Source organism: Canis lupus, chromosome 13, assembly GCF_011100685.1.
Source record: "Canis lupus familiaris isolate Mischka breed German Shepherd chromosome 13, alternate assembly UU_Cfam_GSD_1.0, whole genome shotgun sequence".
In the NCBI taxonomy this organism is placed as follows: domain Eukaryota; kingdom Metazoa; phylum Chordata; class Mammalia; order Carnivora; family Canidae; genus Canis; species Canis lupus.
In genome coordinates, this window is record NC_049234.1 from 45,440,300 (window position 1) to 45,460,835 (window position 20,536).

The window sequence follows — 20,536 nt, forward strand, 5'->3', positions numbered from 1 at the left end:
GATCATCGTCCCCCCAGCTTGCTTGTTGGTGTTTGGGCATTCTGAATCTGAAGTGTCATGTCTTTTTTCACTTCTGGGAAATTCTCAGTTTTATTTCTGCAAATATTGTCTCTTTTCCATTCTTTCTCTTCTTCCTTTCTGACTCCACTTAGATTGTGTTGGATCTTCCTATTATCATCTCCATGTCCCTTAACCTCTTTCATAGTATCTACCTTCGATTTTAAACTGTCCCTTGCACTAATTCTCCATTTGGCTTTGTCTACTGCTACCTGTCTTGCCCACTGAGTTTCTAATTTCAATTATCATATAATTTTATTTCTAGAAGTCTATTTTATTTCTTCACAGATTTTCCCAATCATCAATCTCCTATTCCTTAGTCACCCTGTTGAATACCCTCCTTTATTTTTTGACCCATGGTTAATAAGCATGCTTATTTTGTATTCTGATTCTAAAAGTTCCAATATTTGAAGTATTTGTGAGTTTGACTTTACAGGCTTTTCTTTCTTGCTGGTTTCTGCTCATGGAGAGTTATTTTCTTGTGTATTATTTCTTGTATATATTTATGATTTATTTTTACTTTAAGCTCATGGTCCTTGGAACATTTTCAGGGAAGATTCCTTGAAACCTGAGTTGCAAGGATCAGTTATGCATACATGTCACACATGAAAATTAACCCAGGAATTAGACGTTTCTCCTTTGCACAAAATCTTGGCTAATAGATTTAATAATTTCATAAAGTTATTTTTTTTATTCAAGTGTAATTAACATATAGTGTTATACTAGTTTCAGGTGCACAATATGATGATTCAACAACTCTATCCATTACACAGTGCTCAACACAAGAGTGTTCTTTTTTTTTTAAGATTTTATTTATTTATTTATTTATTTATTTATTTATTTGACAGAGAGAGAGCACAAGCAGGGGGAGTGGCAGGCAGAGGGAGAGGGAGCCTGATGTGAGGCTTGATCCCAGTGCCCTGAGATCATGACCTGAGCCAAAGGCAGATACTTCACCCACTGAGCCACCGAGGCACCCCAACACAAGAGTATTCTTAATCCCCATCACCTATATTACCCATCCCCCGACCCATCTCCTCTCTGGTAACCATCAGTTTGTTCTCCATAGTTAAGAGTTAGTTTTTCAATCTCTTTTTTCTTTGTTCATTTGTTAAATTCTACCTGAGTGAAATCCTATGGTATTTGTCTTTCTCTGATTTATTTCACTTAGCATAATACCCTCTATATCCATCCATGTTGTTGCAAATGACAAGACTTCATTCTTTTTTATGGCTGAGTAATATTCCATTGTGTACACACACCCCACATCTTCAGTATCCATTCATTTACACAAGCTGGTGCAGCCACTATGGAAAACAGTATGGAGGTTCTTCAAAAAATTAGAAATAGAACTACCACGTGATCTGGTAATTTTTCTTTTGGATGTTGACCCAAAGAAAATGAGAACATGAATCTGAAAAGATCTATGCACCACTAGGCTTATTGCAGTGTTATTTACCAAAACCGGCCCCCCCATTTTTGAAAAGCCAGTTTCGGGCAGCCCCGGTGGCGCAGTGGTTTAGCGCCGCCTGCAGCCCAGGGCGTGATCCTGGAGATCCAGGATCAAGTCCCACGTCAGGCTCTCTGCATGGAGCCTGCTTCTCCCTCTGCCTGTGTCTCTGCCTCTCTTTCTCTCCCTGCATCTCTATAAATAAATAAATAAAATCTTAAAAAAAAAGAGAAAGAAAAGCCAGTTTCTTTTAAATAATTATTTCTTCTTTCTGTTTAGTTTTGTGGCTGCTTGTTGGTGTGGGACTATTAGGATTAGGACTACGACATAAAGCCTATGAGAATAAATTGGGCAAAGGGGTAAGTAATGAAAAACTTTGATACAGAATTTTATATGGTATGTATGCATATGCACTTATTTATACACTTTATCATTATGCTTGCACTATAGATCTGCATGTCATGACTTCAGGGCCCTGTAAACCATTTCTTGAACCCCTAGGTCATAGGCTGATAACAGAATTATTTCATGAAGTTGGGTTCTTGAGACAGGATAGATCCATTTGTTAAAGGCAAGCTGCTCATAATTTTGTTGTATGAAGTTATATATTCCATTCCATGATTTAATATATCTAAACTATGAAATAAAGAACTTTTTATAATGGGTTTTTTTTTGTACGGTTTGGCAGATATTGCTGAAGGCAACAATATGAAAATCTGATTTAAAAATAATCTTGTAGATAATTCTTGAATTTGAAGATTATGGGTAGCTTGTGTACTGATGGGTCATGGAGGTTTTCCCGTCTTCCTCGTCCCTCTTGTTGTCTATAGTTTTAAATGTTTTATTGTTCCTTTCTCTTCTAGATAGGCAGGCAGAAGAAAGAGTCAGTTGCCGTGTTGTGCTTTTTCTCTGCTCTGGTGAAGTTTGATGTGCTCCATAATGCAGTTAGAGTTACAGTTTTGGCTAAAGCAGAATTTGATGCTTAACTTTGAATTTTAGTGTTCTATATTACTAGGCAGATCTTTTCATATAAATAAAAAGCTATACTGAGTATGGAGACCATGCTTCTCTTACCTTCATAACTCCAGCACCTCACAAAGTGATATTCAGAACTCCGTAGCTGTTTCTTTTGTTTGTTTGCTTGTTTGTTTGTTTGGTGACTATTTCTTAATAAGTAAATAATTCATTACATGATCTCTTTCTTTTGTCCTTTAATTGTTAGTTGTTATTATTGCAACATATGCCAGTCAGAAAAAGATACCTAATGTCAGCCAGGAACTCTTTACAAAAGGAGACATTTCAGTTGGATTTAATACCTGTTCTTCTTATTCATTTGTTCATTCATTTGCTAAACACTTACTGAGTATCTCTGTGTGCCTGGTCCCAGGGGTACAGAAGTAAGCAAGTTGGACTAATGCCCTGATGGAGTTTACATTGTGGTAGGGGAGAAAGATGGTATTCAGAGGAATAAATAAAGATGATCACTTTAGATCAGGCTTCTCAGAAGCAGATAGGACTATAGAGTAGAGAGTAACGATGGGGTCTGGGTGGTTAGAGAAGGTTGCTCTGTGGAGGTGATGATACTTGAGTCAAAACTTGAAAGCTAACATGAAGCCAGTTATTCACAGAGGTAGGGGTGAGGGATTCAGGCAGAGGGCATGCTTGTACAGGGCTGAGGGGAAATAAGTATGGTGTGTTTGAGGCCCACCAGGGTGGTTGGTGTGACTGAAACTTGATGAGTAAGGGGAAGAGTGGTAGACGGTGAGGATGGAGAGGTTGTCAGTGTCCATCGAAAGATTAATGGATAAAGAAGATGTGGTCTATGTATACAATGGAATATCCCTCAGCCATTAGAAACGACAAATACCCACCATTTGCTTCGATGTGGATGGAACTGGAGGGTGTTATGCTGAGTGAAATAAGTCAATCGGAGAATGACAAACATTATATGGTCTCATTCATTTGGGGAATATAAAAAATAGTGAAAGGAAATAAAGGAGAAAGGAGAAAAAATGAGTGGGAAATATCAGAAAGGGAGACAGAACATGAGAAACTCCTAACTCTGGGAAACGAACAAAGGGTGATGGAAAGGGAGGTGGGCGGGGGGTGGGGGTGACTGGGTGACGGGCACTGAGGGGGGCACTTGATGGGATGAGCACTGGGTGTTATGCTAAATGTTGGCAAATTGAACTCCAATAAAAAAAAAAAAAAGGATACAGAGGCTGGGGAGGGTCCCGTCATAGAGGGCCTCACAGAGCACAATGAGGCACCCTGATTTTATTTTTCTTCCAATGGAAGCCACTGGAGTATTTTGAGCAGGAGCATGAAGAAACATGACATCTATATCTATCTATTCATCTATCTATGATATATATATACATATAGAAGTAGGAGGTATATAAATATATATACAGGAGTAGGGAGTATGGAGAAGTAGGGAGATAAGTTATATATATAAAAACTTGGCTTCTCTGTGAAGAATGGATCATAAAGTAGGCAGATAAGTTACAAGGCTTTTTCAGTTGTCCAGGAGAGAGACCACGGAAGTTTGGATAGGTGCAGTGGGTAGTGGAGTTGGAGAGAAGTGGACAGACTTAGAATATATAGTTGACCCTTGAACAATGTGAAGTTGAACTGCGCCAATCCGCTTACATGCAGACTTTTTTCAATATGTATGTTGGAGGATTTTCTGGAAATTCGCGACAATTTAAAAAAACTTGCAGGCAAACCACATAGCCTAGAAATAGTGAAAAAACTCAGCAAAAGGTATGTCATGAATGCATAAAATATATGTAGATACTAGTTTATTTTGTCATTTGCTACCATAAAGTATACACAAATTTATCATAATTAGTTAAAATGTGTCAGAACTTGCACACACAAAGGCAGACCTTACATGGCAACATTTGTAGGGGAGAGAAATGTAAACAAACCTAAAGATGCAGGTATTAGGTCATAACTGTATAAAATTAAACCGTAGTACATAATGTACTGCTGTAATAATTTCGTAGTCCCCTCCTGTTGCTGTGGCAGTGAGCTCAAGCGTTGTTATCAGTTTAAGATCCTGTGTGATGCTAATCTCCTACTAAGCAGTTCTTCCCTCTAGTAAATTTTTTATTACAGTAAAAAGTGGTCTCTTGGGGCACCTGGCTGGCTCAGGTTAAGTGTTCAAGTCTTGATTTCAGCTCAGGTCATGATCTCGGAATCATGGGATAGAGCCTTGCATCAGGCTCAGTGAGGAGTCTGCTTGTCCGCCCCCCACCCCCCGCTTGCACGCTCTCTCTCAAATAAGTAAATAAGTAAAATCTTTTTGATAGTAAACAATACCTAGACCTTGAGTGATGCCATGGGACCCATATAAACTGCCACTAGTGATGCTAGAAGTGCTCCCAAGAAGCAGAGTAAAGTCATGACAAGAAAAAGTTGAATTGCCTGATACGCTATACACTGGGGTCTGCAGCTGCAGTCACTAGCATCTTGAGATAAATGAATCCAGTGTAAGACCAAGAGAAGGGAATTCGTGACGCTGTCGCTGGAGCCACACCAGCAGGTGCGAAAAACCTTGCCCTTTGTGCAAAATGCCTTTTTATCTCATAGTGAAAATGCAGCTTTTGTGTGGGTGCAGGATTGCTCTAAGAAAGGCATAACCTCTAGACTAATGTGACTTGAGAAGAAGCAAAATCATTATATAACAACTTAAAGCCAAAGGAAGGTGAAGGATCTAAAGCTAGAGAATTTAATTTTGGAAAAGTTTGGCATGGGGGACCCGTGGGTGGCTCAGTGGTTTAGCACCTGCCTTTGGCCCAGGGCGTGATCCTGGAGTCCTGGGATGAAGTCCCACGTCAGGCTCCCTGCATGGAGCCTGCTTCTTCCTCTGCCTGTGTCTCTGCCTCTCTCTCTCTCTGTGTCTCTCATGAATAAACAAATAAAATCTTAAAAAAAAAAAAAAAAAAGCAAAGTTTGGCTTAAGAAATGTCAAGATAACAGGAGAAGTAGTGTCTGCCCACCAAGAGCCACCAAGAGTTCCCAGACACTCTTAAGGAAATCACTGAGGAGAAAAGACATCTGCTTAACAGGTTTTTAGTGCAGGTGAAAGTGTCCTATTTTTTTTCGGGGGGGTGGGGAATGCCACAAAGGACATCTATTAGTATGGCACCAGGATTTAAGACTGGAAGGGATGCACTAACTCCACTGTTTTGTGCAAATCCAGCTGCGCTTATGATGGGGACTTTTTATCTATAAAGCTGCTAACCCTAAGCCTTGAAGGGAAAGGATAAGCACCAGCTACCAGTCTTTTGATTGCACAACAAGGAGGCCTGGGCAATGAGAACCCTTTTTTCTGGAATGGTTCCACTGATACTTTGTCCCTGAAGTCAGAAAGTACCTTGCTGGTAAGGACGGCCCTTTATAGTTCTTTTGATAGGAGATGATACCCCCTGGCCACCCAGGACCCCATGAGTTCAACAACAAAGGCATCCAAGTGATCTTCTTACCCCGACACACGTCTCTGATTCAGCCTCTACATCAGGGATTATATGGCCCTTTAAGTCCCATTACACACAGACAGCACTCTGTGAAAGGATTGTCTGCTCTGGCGGAGAACCCCGACAGATATGACCTCATGAAAGTCTGGAAGGATTATACCACTGAAGATGCCATTGTTTAGCAAAAGCCGTGAAAGCCATCAAGCTCAAGACAATAAATTCCTGCTGGAGTAAACTGTGTCCAGATGTTGTACATGACTTCACAGGATTTATGACAGAGCTGATCAAGGGAATCATGAAAGGGATTGTGGATAATGGGAAAAAGGTGGAGGCTGAAGGGTTTCGAGGTGCAGATCTTGGAGGGATTTAAGAGCGGACAGACACCACGCCAGAGGAATGAACAGAAGACAACCTGATGGAGACGAGTGTTTCTGCACCAGTGCCAGACATCGGGGAAGATCTAGAAGGAGCAACACCAGAAAACAAACTGACACTAGATAATCTGGAAGAAAGGGTCTAATTATTCAAGACTGCTTTTCCCTTCTTTTATGCCACGGACCCTTCTATGATGAAGGCAGTGGTGGAAGCAAATGGTGGAAGAAGGATTAGTACCATCTAGAAACATTTTCAGAGACATGAAAAAGCAAGACAGTCAGACAAAAATCACAATGTTTTTCCAGAAAGTTATGCTAAATGGCTCTGCCTCTCGTGCCTCCCCTTCCTTCTCCTTCACCGCTTCCACCTTCCCTGAGACAGCAAGATCACCCCTTCTTTTCCTCCTCCTCCTCGGCCTACTTGACGTGAAGACAATGAGGATGAAGGCCTTTATGATGATCCGATTCCACTTCATGGATTGCGAATAATCACCATGCCATACGCTAAATAAATTTATGTTGTGGATGCGTGTGTGTGTGTGTCTTTGCGTGAACGTCTAATTCCTATCCGGCGAGAACTGTGTGAGACCTTTGGTGTCATCATCGGCACTGTCACCTGGGTATTCATCCCATAGAACACGGTGTACAAGACTCATATGGAAGGGGACAGCCTATCCTTATGTAGGCATAAGGTGAGTGTATCTTAATATAAAATTAATAACGTCTTCATTTTCCTACTGTGAATTATAATACAGTACAGTAGGCCAGCCCCCACCCCCATAATTGGAAAACCCGTGTGTTGGTCTATTATTACAGGGAAGTGTTTTTAAAAAATGTAATAGAGTTTGCAATACTGCCTTATAACTATGATGGTAATACTGGGTGCCATAAAATTTTTATAACAATTCATTCATTAAAAAAAACCAAAAAAACAAAAAAAACAATTCATTCATTAGTCTATAGGCTCGGCTACCGTGAAGCAATCGTATCGATTACACTAGGTTACCATAAAACAAACTTATGGATATTGCTGCTGCTTCATTATCAATGCATGAATTGTCATAGCTGCGAGTCAATATGAAGTGCTTTTTCACATTATCTTTTCATTTTTGATGTCTACTGCTAGTAGTACCTTAACATCTACAGCGTTTTGTGACGTATAAAGCAGTGTCATTACACGTCCTGACCCACAGTTCATCTTGTAAACAGATGATGTAAATTTATAGTATCAATAGCTCTAGTATAGCACTGTGAATCTGTTTTCTGTTCCTTATGATTTGTTTTAGATTGGATTTATTTATTTGTCAGAGAGAGAGAGAGAGCAAAAGCAGGGGGAGAGGCAGGCAGAGGGAGAAGCACCCTGTGCTGAGCCGGGAGCCCAATGAGGGACTCGATCCCACCATCTGGGATTGTGACCTGAGCCAAAAGTAGAGACTTAACCAACGGAGCCACCCAGGGATCCCCGTTGCGATGTTCTTAATGACATTTCTTTTGTCTAGGGTATTTTATTGTAAGAATACAGTATATAGTACATATGTGTGTTAATTGCCTGTTGTGTTATTGGTAAGGCTTCCAGTCAACAGGAGGCTGTTAGTAGTTAAGGTTTCAGGGAATCAGAAGTTACACGTGGATTTTCAACTGTGCAGGGAGGCCCCTAACTCCCATGTTGTACCAGAGTCAATGGTATTCTGAAAGTAGAGCTGATAGGATCTGCTGATGGATTAGATGTTGCTGGATGCGGAGAAGGAAGGAATCAAGAATGACTTTTATGCCTTTGACTTGAGCAACCGGATGGAAGGTGGTGACATTTACGGACAAGGAAAGAACAGGAGAATAGCAGGTTTTGAAGCGGAGAAATCCAGAGTTGACTATTGCTATAGAATTATGTGAAAAGGGATAGCTTGATGGATGTAATCATGCCTCTTGAAATCCCTGCCGGTGGTTCCATTCCCTTTCTATGACAGTCACTAAACTGAATGACCTTTCCTGTGTAAGGATGGGAAGCCCAGCTTATTGGGCCAGGTAACACAGGGAGCTGTTTATGTGTGGTGGCCTTCTGTTGCAAAGAGGTTGCTACTTACCTTTCTCTCAACCTGAACTTGTATGGTCCACTTTGAATTGTTTTTCCGGTTGTGAAGATGGATTTCTTCTAATCTAGCCAAACTCTTTCTCAGGATCCCTGTTATAGATCAGTTAGGTATGCATTTATTGAGATGGACGTTTAGGGTTGGGCCCTGATTCTCTGACTGAGCCCATGGCCCCAAAAGATAAACTCTCAAAGGGGGCGGTGCCCTTGAGCATTGGCCTTGCCAGTACAGTAGGGGAGCAACAGCATGTATGACTCAGAGTCAGCAGACTGCTTAGTAGCTATGACGAAGGACTCTGTGCATCCCCCTGTGATCTCATTCCTCTCCTGTGCATGGGGAACCTCTCCATCCAGAATATGATGCTTATCATTTTCATGCATTTCTTTATCTTGTTACTACCTACAATATAGCCCCAGACTATATTGTTTTTGACTTTACCTAAATGACATCTGACATATATATTTTGCAACGGACTTTTTTTTTTTTTTTTTTTTTTTTTACTTAAAATCACCTTTATAAATTAATCTGTATGGAGATTATGAAGGCCTAACTTACTTATTAGGGCTGTGTAGTATTCCGTTTTATGTATGTCACACCATTTATTTATACCTTTTCCTATTTTTCCTGTTGAAACAACAGCCAGGTTGCTTCTGATTTTTTATAAACAGTGCTGCTTACAGACGCTCACTTTCCAAATAGTCCTCCTAATTGGCAAGCTTTGGCTAGAAGTTCACAGAAGATTTATTATGACAGTATCACCGAGCAAACAGCTCCTTATTTTCATGAATTAAATGTGGACAGATTCACTAAGAAAATTATTTTGCTGAAATATGAATTTTGGTAAACTGCCATTGTTCACAGTCATCTTAAATTACCATTAAAACCACTCCTCAGGCACCAGCCACAGAGGTCTCTGCCGCCATCTGGCCTTTTAGGTTTGGTTATGACAATGAAGGATGGTCCAGTCTAGAAAGATCGGCTCAATTACTCAATCAAACAGGTAAGCCTTTTACTGGAATTAGTTCCAGGCTTTGAGAGACTACTATTAATGTTTTTATTTTGAACAAGATCATAAGTCATGGGAGGAGGGTTTGCTGGGTCGTAAACTAATCTCTTAAAAAGGCTTTACTCTGGTAGGCAGCTGCAGAAGGATTAAGTTTCTATAACCACATCTGTCTTTGAGAGCAATTAATTCAGTCGATTCTGAACAAAGCCTCATACTGAGTATCTGCAGGGAATTCTTGTCATGCCTTCGCTCTTCGAGATCCTCCTGCTGGTGGCTTCTGTTGCTTGGGGACCCGCTGTTGGAGACCAGAAAGCAGCCACATTAAAAGGCAGAGTGGGTCAGAGTGATGCTCTTTTGTGAAGCAGATTGCTTTCAAGAGCCTAAGGGCCAGTATTTAAGTTTCTGTGCCCTTGGCTGCTCGTCTTCATACGTAGCATCCTTTAAAAGATGTGGGTATTTGGTTCTTCACTCAACTACGTGGAGCGTGGAGCAAGACACGCAAAGGCCGAAACTGCCCTGGTTATCCCTAACAATAAGCATGTCTCCTGAGAAACTGCTGGGGGTCTGTCGATTCTAATGCCACAAACTAATTTCCATGGTCCTTCGTCCTGATTCCGAGGCCTCCGAGGCACATCTGGCCGGGGTCTGTAGAAACCAGGAAACTCACTTCTGTGCCAGCACCACGGAGGTGTTTGCCCAGCAATAAAATGCTGTTGCACACCACTCTATTATTCCTGCACAGCAGTTGAGTATTTGACAAAAGGATTGTGCTTATTTGAAGTTTTGGGAAAGGTGTCAAAAGCATTTGAAAATTTAGAAGTTACGATTTTATCCTTTCCTGCATTTCCTCTGGGTGTCCCGTGTTTTAAATATGCTTGACATGGGTGGGGGTGGGAACTCCTTCTGTAGCTCAGGTTTGATCCACTTCACTTGAGTGACTCATTAGAAATGACTTTGGGGTTTTGTTTTGTTTTGTTTTGATTTATGAGGAAAGGCAAAGGGTTTAAGAATAAAGTTTTGCTACTTGTTTTTGCACAGCTGTGGCTAATCCCTATGTGCATTTCTGTTCCTGAATAGGTGCAGATTTCATAACGATTTTGGAGAGTGATGCTTCTAAGCCTTATATCGGGAACAATGACTTGACCATGTGGCTAGGGGAGAAATTGGGTTTCTATACGGACTTTGGCCCAAGCACGAGGGATCACACCTGGGGGTAAGTGAACCTTGGGAACAAGGCCCTGAAGACCAGGCATCCTGGGCTCTGTCCAGTAGAGAGTTGATGTTGTCATACCAGAGCCCTCTGAGTACGTCCCCGGGGTGTTTCCTGCGGGGGACGGGCAGGTGCAGAAGATACACATATTCCGTGATTGTTTGAAAGGTGTCCCTGTTGCTGGATACTTTCAGTTCTTCAGGATTATAAACCGTTCAGTGTAGGAGCCGAGGTTACAGCACTAAGCGTGCCTCGCCTGATGCTGCCTGCCTGGGGCTCACCTCCTAATGCGAAGAAACAGAAAATAAACACGGATGCACGGAAATACGGAAGAGTTTGAGATCATGATAAGCACTACATGGAAAAGGAAAGCGACTGGGGAGGAGGGGCAGGGGGACGGTCAGGAAGGTCTCTGTGAGAAGACCCTGCCATGAGGACCCAGGATCCGGCCTTGGGAAGAGGGGGGACCCGCCCGTGTAAAGACTCAAGGCGGGATCAGGTTTGTTGGGCCTGAAGAGGGGCGCTGAGGGGGAGCTGGTGAGAAATGAGGTCGAGGGTGGGCCCCTAATCTTAGAGAGCCACCTAGTCCATGCCGAGGACTGAGGACTTCAGTTCTGATGGGAAACCATTGGCTGGTTTTTAGGTAGGAGCCATCTGATCTGATTTACATTTTATTTTATTATTATTATTTTTAAAGATTATTTATTTATTTATTCATGAGAGAGAGACACACACAGAGAGAGAGAGAGAGAGAGAGGTAGAGACACAGGCAGAGGGAGAAGCAGCCTCCACGCAGGGAGCCTGATGTGGGGCTCGATCCAGGGTCTCCAGGATCACACCCTGGGCTGAAGGTGGCGCTAAACCGCTGAGCCACCGGGGCTGCCCTATTATTATTAATTTTATTTTTATTTATTTATTTTTTAAAGATCTATTTATTTATTTATTTATTTATGTATTTATTTATGATAGACATAGAGAGAGAGAGGCAGAGACACAGGCAGAGGGAGAAGCAGGCTCCATGCAGGGAGCCCAACGTGGGACTCAATCCAGGGTCTCCAGGACCGCGCCCTGGGCCAAAGACAGGTGCTAAACCGTTGAGCCACCCAGGGATCCCCCCTATTATTATTAATTTTAAAGATTTTATTTGTTTATTCATGAGACACACACATACACACATACACAAAGGCCGAGACACAGGCAGAGGGAGAAGCAGGCTCCCTGTGGGGGAGCCCCATGCGGGACTCGATCCCGGGACTCCGGGATAATGACAAACCAAAAGCAGATGCTCGGCCACTGAGCCACCCAGGTGCCCCCCCGATTTACATTTTTAAAAGACCTTTCGGGCTGTTCCTGGAACAGCGTGTTGGGGGCAAGAGTGGGAGCGAGCGGGGAGACAGGTGATGAGATGGATGCGCTGGCACAGGTGAGAGGGGACAGTGGAGCCGGGGACGTGGACAGAAGGGGGCCGACTCAGGAACTCCTTAGGAGCAGAGCTGATGGGACTTACTGAGGCTTTAGGTGTCGGGGCCGCGAAGGCACAAGGGCAGCATCTACCTTTTTCACCTGAACACCTGGTAGAGATGATGCCGCTTAATGGGAAGGGAACCACCAGGCAGGGGAGCCCGACTGGGCCAACTTGAGAAGCCTCTGGAGAGTCAGGTGAGGCCCGGGAGGAGTGCGGGCAGCCCGGAGGGCCAGGCGGGGTGTGGACGCTGGATGCGTGTGTAGGTCCCGGTGGCCTCACAGTGGAGACGCTCCCGCTGGGGGAGGCCGCCCGCGGCCCGGGAGCAGCACCGGCTCGGGCCTGAGCTCGGCTCATCCTTTCCGAATATGTAGCTCTGGACTCGGGGGGTTGGGGGGGGGGCGGGGGGGATAGGACACGGTGTGTGTATCCTGCTGGGCAGGTGGCAATTTCTGATCCTGTAAATTGTTACTCCGAGCTCTTGCTGGCAAGATCGAACATTCCTAAATGGGTTGATCAAGATTAGAATGGTCTACGCAAACAGGTTGCCAGAGTAACAACGCGAGGAAAATGGATTTCGTGCTATTACCAATTCTACCCCTTTTGTGTCTCCAGAGCATTTATTGAAACAGAGTTGATGGCGTTGTGCTTAGCGACACAGAGAGACACGCTAAATAGCAAAGAGATTTGTCGCCCTGTCGAGCTGATGCACGTTAGTGCTGCTCACTCGGTGCCCCTCGGTGGTTTGCCTGCATGGCAACACATCGGGTGTTTGTTTTGTTTTGTTTTGTTTTTTAACACATGTGCTTAGTCCTGTCTCCATGGTATAAAAGGGACCGACCCTGATGCACGTGTTTCTTTTCGTTCCAATGCAGGATTATGGTTTTGTCACGATACCCGATTGTGAAGTCAGAGCATCACCTTCTCCCGTCACCAGAGGGCGAGATCGCACCAGCCATAACACTGACTGTTAGCATCGCGGACAAACTGCTGGATTTTGTGGTGACACACTTTGGGAATCATGAGTGGGTTTCTTTCATCTTTCTATAGTACACGAAGCCAAGAAATATCACTAATATATTACTTGGATTTCCATGCATTGACCTTTCTTTTTTTCTCCCAAAGTATTTTTCCTTATGTAGCTGGGTTTTTGGTGTGTGTGTGTGTGTTTTAAGATTTTATTTATTGGAGAGAGAGAGAGAGAGAGAGAGAGAGAGAAAATGAGCAAGCAGAGGTGAGGGGCAGAGGCAGAGGGAGAAGCAGACTCCCCACCGAGCAGGGAGCTGGACTTGATCCCAGGACCCCAGGATCATGACTTGAGCTGAAGGCAGATGTTTAACTGCCCCAGTCGCCCCAGTTGTGTAGCTGGTTTTAAAAATAAGGCATAGAAACCTTTGAGATGCAGGTGGTCCTTAGAGGATGGTACGGGCCAACAACGATGGCCGTGTTGGCCAGCAGTGGCCGAGCAGGTGCTGTGCTAAGTGCATTACTGTACAGAGTTAGTACCATTATAGCCCCATTTTACAGATAAAGATTCTAGACTGAGGGAGGTTAGATGGCTTTTCCAGCAGGGTCATGCAGCAAGGCATTGGGCAGACCCAACTCAGAGCCGGCTCACACTTGGGACCGCATGCTGAGCCAGACTACAGAAAAATGAGATATCCTTCTCCTACAGGATTATTACCGTTGGGATTTGAGGGGACTAACTGATACTCCCTTTGCCCTCATGTCTTCACAGTCCACTGATGGTTAAGCAGGGGAATCTGGCAGGGAGATCAAAATATCTCTTAATTCTGATAAACCTATGTGGGTGATATGGCTTAAGTGTGTCCACATGGACCTGCATTTAATACATCCGCCAACAATGCAAACTGTTGTATGCATGAATACAACCACCAACAACACATGAAACTCCCCCCAGAGCAGCAGACCTACCAGCAGGGGCAAGGTCTGCGCCGTCAAACTGCCCCCTTGGTAGAGGGAAAATGCCAGAAGCCCCCTATGTGCAAACTGGCAGGTTCCAAGGAGAAGAGAGAGGCAAGGTTTGAGACGAGCATGCCCAGTTAATTCTGCCAAACTCAACTAGTTAGGAAAGTCCGCCCAAAAAGCAAAAGGCGAGGGAAAACAGACATGGTTTCTTTCTTTTTTTCTTTTTTTCTTTTTTTCTTTCTTTCTTTCTTTCTTTCTTTCTTTCTTTCTTTCTTTCTTTCTTTCTTTCTTTTTTTCTTTCTTTCTTCTTTCTTTCAAGATTTTATTTATTTGTTCATGAGAGACTCAGAGAGAGAGGCAGAGACACAGGCAGAGGGAGAAGCAGGCTCCATGGGGGAACCTGACGCGGGACTCAATCCTGGGACTCCAGGATCACAACCTGAGCCAAAGACAGATGCTCAACCACTGAGCCACCTAGGCATCCCCAGATGTGGTTTTCTTTTCTTTTCTTTTCTTTTTTTTTTTTTTTTTTTCAGACGTGGTTTTCTAAGCAAGTTGTCCTATACGAGGACATGAGGACTAGGGAATGAGCTTTATCCCCAAAGGACAACATTTACAACCAGGGACTTCGTACTGAATAAATCATGAATGATGCCAACCATAGATCATAAAAGATAAAGTCACGTAATTTATACTCTGCCATAGTAGGCATTCTGTGACAATTGAAAACACTAACCTTAAAAAAAAAAAAAAAAGAAAACACTAACCTAAGTGCTATAAAACGGGGCATAGAGGTCCTGTCCACGTTAATGCCAAGAGGCCACAGAGCTTTAAAGTGACGTACAGGACGGTGGAACCTCACCACTGTACTGTTACGTTTCACCGAAACAAAGTGAATGTGTCTGCTACCCTGGTTTTCCCATTGTCTCACAGCATTATGCGGATCGGTGAAGGCATACTTGAATATTTTCTGAACTAAGTCAGAGCTTAGTAACATAAACCATCCAAATGTAATTACGTGAACCATTCACTCACTGCACCCTTGTTAGTCTCCCTAGAAATGAAGAGGGTGTTTATTAATTTTTTTAAAGATTTTATTTATTTATTCATGAGAGACACACAGAGAAAGAGACAGACACACAGGCAGAGGGAGGAGAAGCAGGCTCCCTGCAAGGAGCCCGATGTGGGACTCGATCCCGGGAATCTGGGATCACACCCTGAGCCAAAGGCAGATGCTCAACCACTGAGCCCCCAGGTGCCCCGAGCAGCGTGTTTAGAGGACAGGTGATACTGAAGGGCCATATCTCTTTCAAAAGCTGTTTAGAGAAATGCCTCTGTTTCTCTCAATAATTTTCATGTAGCAATGACAGGCATTCACAACCCATTCCGCTGACCTTACATTGCATTGGGTTTGGCTTTTTAAAAAAAATAGGCATTTTTATGTGTGAAGTTGCAAGGTCTTAACCTAAGAAACAGCTCAATATACCCCTTCCCGTTTTTCCTTTGCTTCCCTGCACCCCACCCCCCCACCCCCCACCCCCCGCCTCTTCAACTCCTTTCAACCTCCAAAATGTAAAGAATAGACTTAAAAGAGACTAAAGATAGCCCTCAGAATGTGCTTGGAAAAGAGGAGGGGAAGGATTACCTTTTCTAACTTTCTATGAACCACATTTTTAAGTCTCTGTAATCAACACCACACCTTTCAGGTGTTCTCACTCATTCACTTGGTTTAATAATACACGCACACACCTATGCATGCCCGCGTGCATACACGCCTGCATACGTACGTACTTGCGGTGACCACAGCAGTAACAGTGCTAGCTGACACTCACTGGGGAGATGTAGCTAGCAGTGTAGCTGAGTGGTTAAAAGCATGGCATTCCAGAACCTGGAATCAGACAAGCTGATCTCAATCTTAGGTGAAGGTATATCCTTCCCTGGGTTGCCTTCGGCTTCTGTTTTCTCACTTGTAAATCAGGAGCAATAATCCTATTTCATACGGGTTCATTGTGAGAATTAAGTGGGATATTATCATCTCGTGCAAGGTGCACGAATACAGTAAGTGCTCATTTAATCCTGCTCGTGATTATAAAACCAAATCAGATAACCCTAAACGTAAGGTCTGTTGGGCAGCTTAAAAGAGAATTCATTCGGCAAACACAGATCACACCTGTGCCGTGTCCCAGGCGCAGAGCGAGGTGCAGTCTTTCCCCTTCGAGCCACAGCTCTGGAGAGGCCCCGTCCGTGGACCCTGTGGCCTTCCAGCAGTGACATGAAGAAGTTGGGCGTTTGAATAATTTGTGAAGCCACCGTTAACGGGCTTCCATTTGCCTTTGTGTTCTACAGTGTCAGATAAAAAATTCCCACCGTGAATAAATATTTAGAGATTTCATTTTTCTAGTGATTACGGCATACAAATACGAAGTCACATTAGGAGTGAATTATGGAATGCTTATGCATGTTATTAGCTGATTCAACAAGATTTTTTAAATTACCGACTACACAAATATCTCTTTACAACCAATAAATAGGAAATAGCAGCATTCCTTAGAAGCATTTAGGTATACACCGTAACTAAAATTAATGTTATTTTCTATAATTAACTGAGCCACCAGTTAATCACCACCTTTTTTTCCCTATAACATCATAAATATACAAAGAAGAAAGAGTGCAGAACCTGTAGTGTGTAGTTATAATTTTGGCTCTGCAGTAAGATCATCTCAGTGAGTTCCAGTCCTCTTGTTTCTGAATTGGATAAAATTATTTTTTCCAGCCCACACGATAGAGTTATTGGGCCGATCAAATACTAACTGATAAAGAAAATATAAAATGTGTTCTCTCTCTGGTGCGCCTTCCTCCCACCCCCTCCCTCTTTCTTCTCCTTATACTCAAACATATACTATTTTTTTCATTTTAAAAAAATATTTATTTGGGACACCTGGGGGTTCAGCGGTTGAATGTCTGCCTTCTGCTCAGGGCGTGATCCTGGGGTCTGGGGATCGAGTCCTGCATGGGGTTCCCTGCGGGGAGCCTGCTTCTCCCTCTGCCTGTGTCTCTGCCTCTCTCTCTCTGTCTCTCATGAATAAATAAGTAACATCTTTAAAAAAAATTATTTAAGTAATCTCTATATTAACATGGCTCAAACTCACGACCTGGGGATCAAGAGCTGCATGCTCCTTCAACTGAGCCAGCTGGGCACCCCTATTACACTATTTATTTTTATTATTATCACTGGATGAAATTTATCACCTGAGAAAATGTGAAGCCAAATTCATAGATTATTTTCCAATAATATATTGCTAAAATACATTTGCATAAAAGCACTATCTCTATGTACAGTGACCTTGCAGTTCTCTTGGCCAGATTTGAATCCCAGTCGTGTGTATCAGAAGGAACACAATTCACGGCAGACCTACTTACGAGACTACTGACCAAGATGTTGGAAGGGTCAAAAGAACAGATAAGCAATACTAGTCGGGAAGAGTGGCCACCAGGCAGAAAGAAAGCAGCTCTGGGGAAGAAGTACCCAAACTTCTCTCTCCTCCCCCCCTTTTTATCTCTTGCCAGTGCCTCCAATTGGCCAAACGTAACTGGAAATCAGCAGAAAAGGGAGCCCAGGAGATGGAATCTGCAGGGGTGAGCCTCTCAGAGCACAGAGAAGGGCTGAGACCACATCCAGACAGGGAGTTGGAAACAACCATAGGCGTGGTACTTAGCCATTTAAAAATTTAAATTTAAAAATAGAGCTCATTTAAAAATAGAGCTAATGCCTGCCTCTCAGTTCTTGTGAATATTCAGTATCAAAGATGTTTAACAAATGGTCGCTCTTTTCACCCTTCACCCTTCTATTTCTTATGACATCTTTTAATAGTACTCAGCTGTCTATGCATTCTCATCTAAGCTTGGTCCTGTCCGGATCCTACCTCGGCGAGGTTTCTCCAGTCTTCTCAGTTCTTGGCCTTATTGCTCGGCCTTTGTCATTTTTTTTGGTTTTGTTTCCATTTTTGTTTTGTTTTTGTTTTTTACTTCAGTCATTATTAGCTACCTGTCTCTATAAGGGCCTGTGTGGGTTCTCCTGCCTACATATTCTTCATGCATTCCTGGCTTGTCTCCCTCTTGGCTAAACAGCACAGGGAACCTCATTTCCCAGAGTCTGTTGCTTCCTGGCTCCCGGGGAGGTTTAGCCCATGGAAGGCATTAGTGCAAGGCTGGAGGGCAGGAGGAGGAGAGAAGATAAGGTGCTTCTCATTGTCTCTCTCCTTTCTCTGCTGTCTCTGGCAGGAGCTGAGGGTCTCCGGCGGCTCTATCTCCTCCGCCGATGGCCCCAGCAACATAAGCAGCCTCCCCCAAAGCACCATCTCCCACCAGTCAGGGCTGGCTCCAGACTCTGAGAATATCATCTCCCCCTGTTGTCCCTCTAGCCCCACAAGTCCTACTGGTCTCTCATTGTTGCTAAACTGTGGTTGCCTCTCTGAATCCTATTTTGCCTCCCATCCTTGAGGTAACCAGTTTCCTGTATTAAATTCAGCCTGTTTGAAACACCTAGAGTAGTTTCAGTTTTCCTGGCTGGGTCACGTCAAACATGATATCTCTATTTTTCTCCTAAACAGACTGACAGTAAACCCCTCAAAAGCATGATGTACCTACCTGATTATCTCAGTTACACACCTATGGTGCTTAGCCTAATTAAAGCATCATGTTAGGCCAGCCTTTGACCAGGAGAGCCAGGGTGGCTTTTAGAACTGTTTGGTTGATGGAGCTGAGTAGGTCACATAAGCCAGGTGTGCTCCATGAATGTTAGGATCTTTGCTCTTACCCGTACTTAAAATTTTATTATTATTATTATTATTTTTTTGCCCACTAGTCTTTAGCTGTAATACTGGTGACCTGTAATCAGGTCTCAGATTACTGGTGTGATCTCTTCTGACAAAAAGTTGAGCAAATGCTGTTTTGGAATAGATATTTAAATCAACTTGATTTCAACCGATTAGCCAGGGGGAAGATCATGTTCTTAGTACAGATTTTGTCAACCTACCCAGCTGGAGCACCGTATCTCTGACTTGTTCATTCACGTAACATTGAGTCATTTATCCAAGTAGGAGTCACTCGGAGTTTGTATACTGTTTGCAGATATTTGGAGGGAACTTACACACCTAGCACTTTTTAAAAATTGTCTTGCAGGGATGCTTGGGTGGCTCAGTGGCTGAGCACCTGCCCTTGGCTCAGGGCATGATCCCAAAGTCCCTGGATCGAGTCCCGCATCAGGCTCCCTGCATGGAGTCTGCTTCTCTCTCTGCCTGTGTCTCTGCTTCTTTCTCTGTGTCCCTCATAAATAAATAAATAAAATCTTTAAAAATAAAATTGTCTTGCAAATACAATAAAGAGGTACGTTTTTGCATTTTAGAGATGACCTTGACAGGAAACTTCAGGCAATCGCTGTTTCAAAACTACTGAAAAGCAGCTCCAATCAAGTGATATTCCTGGGATATATCACTTCAGCGCCCGGTTCCAGAGATTATGTGCAGCTCACTGAACACGGCGATGTGAAGGTAACACAATCTTAATAGGATTTCTGATTTCTTAAAGTAAAATGCTTCTTCTTCATGTTAAAAAACAAACAAACAAACAAACCCCAGTGCAACAATCTAGTATGTATTTTGATTATAGACTGTTGCATAAAAATCCAAGACACCTACCGGCTTTAAACAACAGCAGTCCTCAGATGCTCATGGATCTGCAGTTTGGACAAGGGCTGGAAGGGGTAGCTCCTCTCTGCACAGCTGGGTGGCTCAACTGGGGACTGGGGGAGCCACTTTGCAGATGCCTCGCAGGTGGCAAGTTGGTGCTGGCTGTTGACCAGGAGCTCAGTTGGGGCTTTGGTTTCTCTCCATGGGCTAACTTGGGCTTCCTCCCTGCAGATGGCTGGGCTCTCAGCGTGTGTCCCAGAGAGAACCAGGAAGAAGTTGTATTGCCTTGTATGACCTAGCCTTGTGAGTTCCACAGTGTGACCTCTGCTGTCGTGTGAAGCCAGCTCACGTTCACGTGGGAGAAACAGAAATCCCATCTCTCCATGGGAGGAGTATCAAAGTCACATTATAAGACTAACATATGGAGAATGGGTTATTGTAGCTGTGTTTAGGAAATATAATGTGCTACCTTATGCAACTTAATTATGATGTTGAGAGTAAAAGATAGACTGAAATATACAGGAAGGCTGGTGAATCCGTCCTATAGGGCCTCACTAACTGCATTGGTCCTTACCTGTTTGGGTCTAAGACCTCAATTTGTCAGTGTCCCCAGAGACGATCACGCAGTGGGGAGCTGACACACAAATCAAATCCTTGAGGCAGATCTATGTACACTGGAATGCTAAATGCATTAATTTATAATGAGAAATATAATTGTAATATAGATATAGATGTCTATGTCAATTTCCTGGTCCTTTACATTTTGTTTGAGTTTTATGTCTTGAGGTAT

The 20,536-nt window shown here is 43.3% G+C and overlaps 1 protein-coding gene across 2 annotated transcripts in view; it reads left to right on the plus strand.

Annotated features, from left to right (window-relative positions):
• The window catches only part of CWH43 (cell wall biogenesis 43 C-terminal homolog), a 60,676-nt gene that overhangs the window by 25,614 nt on the left and 14,526 nt on the right, over positions 1–20,536 (plus strand). For both annotated transcript variants that reach the window (XM_038556058.1, XM_038556059.1), the window contains 5 exons: positions 1,787–1,866; positions 9,347–9,452; positions 10,536–10,671; positions 13,006–13,155; positions 19,464–19,608. In XM_038556058.1, coding sequence (XP_038411986.1) covers positions 1,787–1,866; positions 9,347–9,452; positions 10,536–10,671; positions 13,006–13,155; positions 19,464–19,608 — 617 coding nt within the window. The remainder of the gene's footprint in view (positions 1–1,786; positions 1,867–9,346; positions 9,453–10,535; positions 10,672–13,005; positions 13,156–19,463; positions 19,609–20,536) is intronic.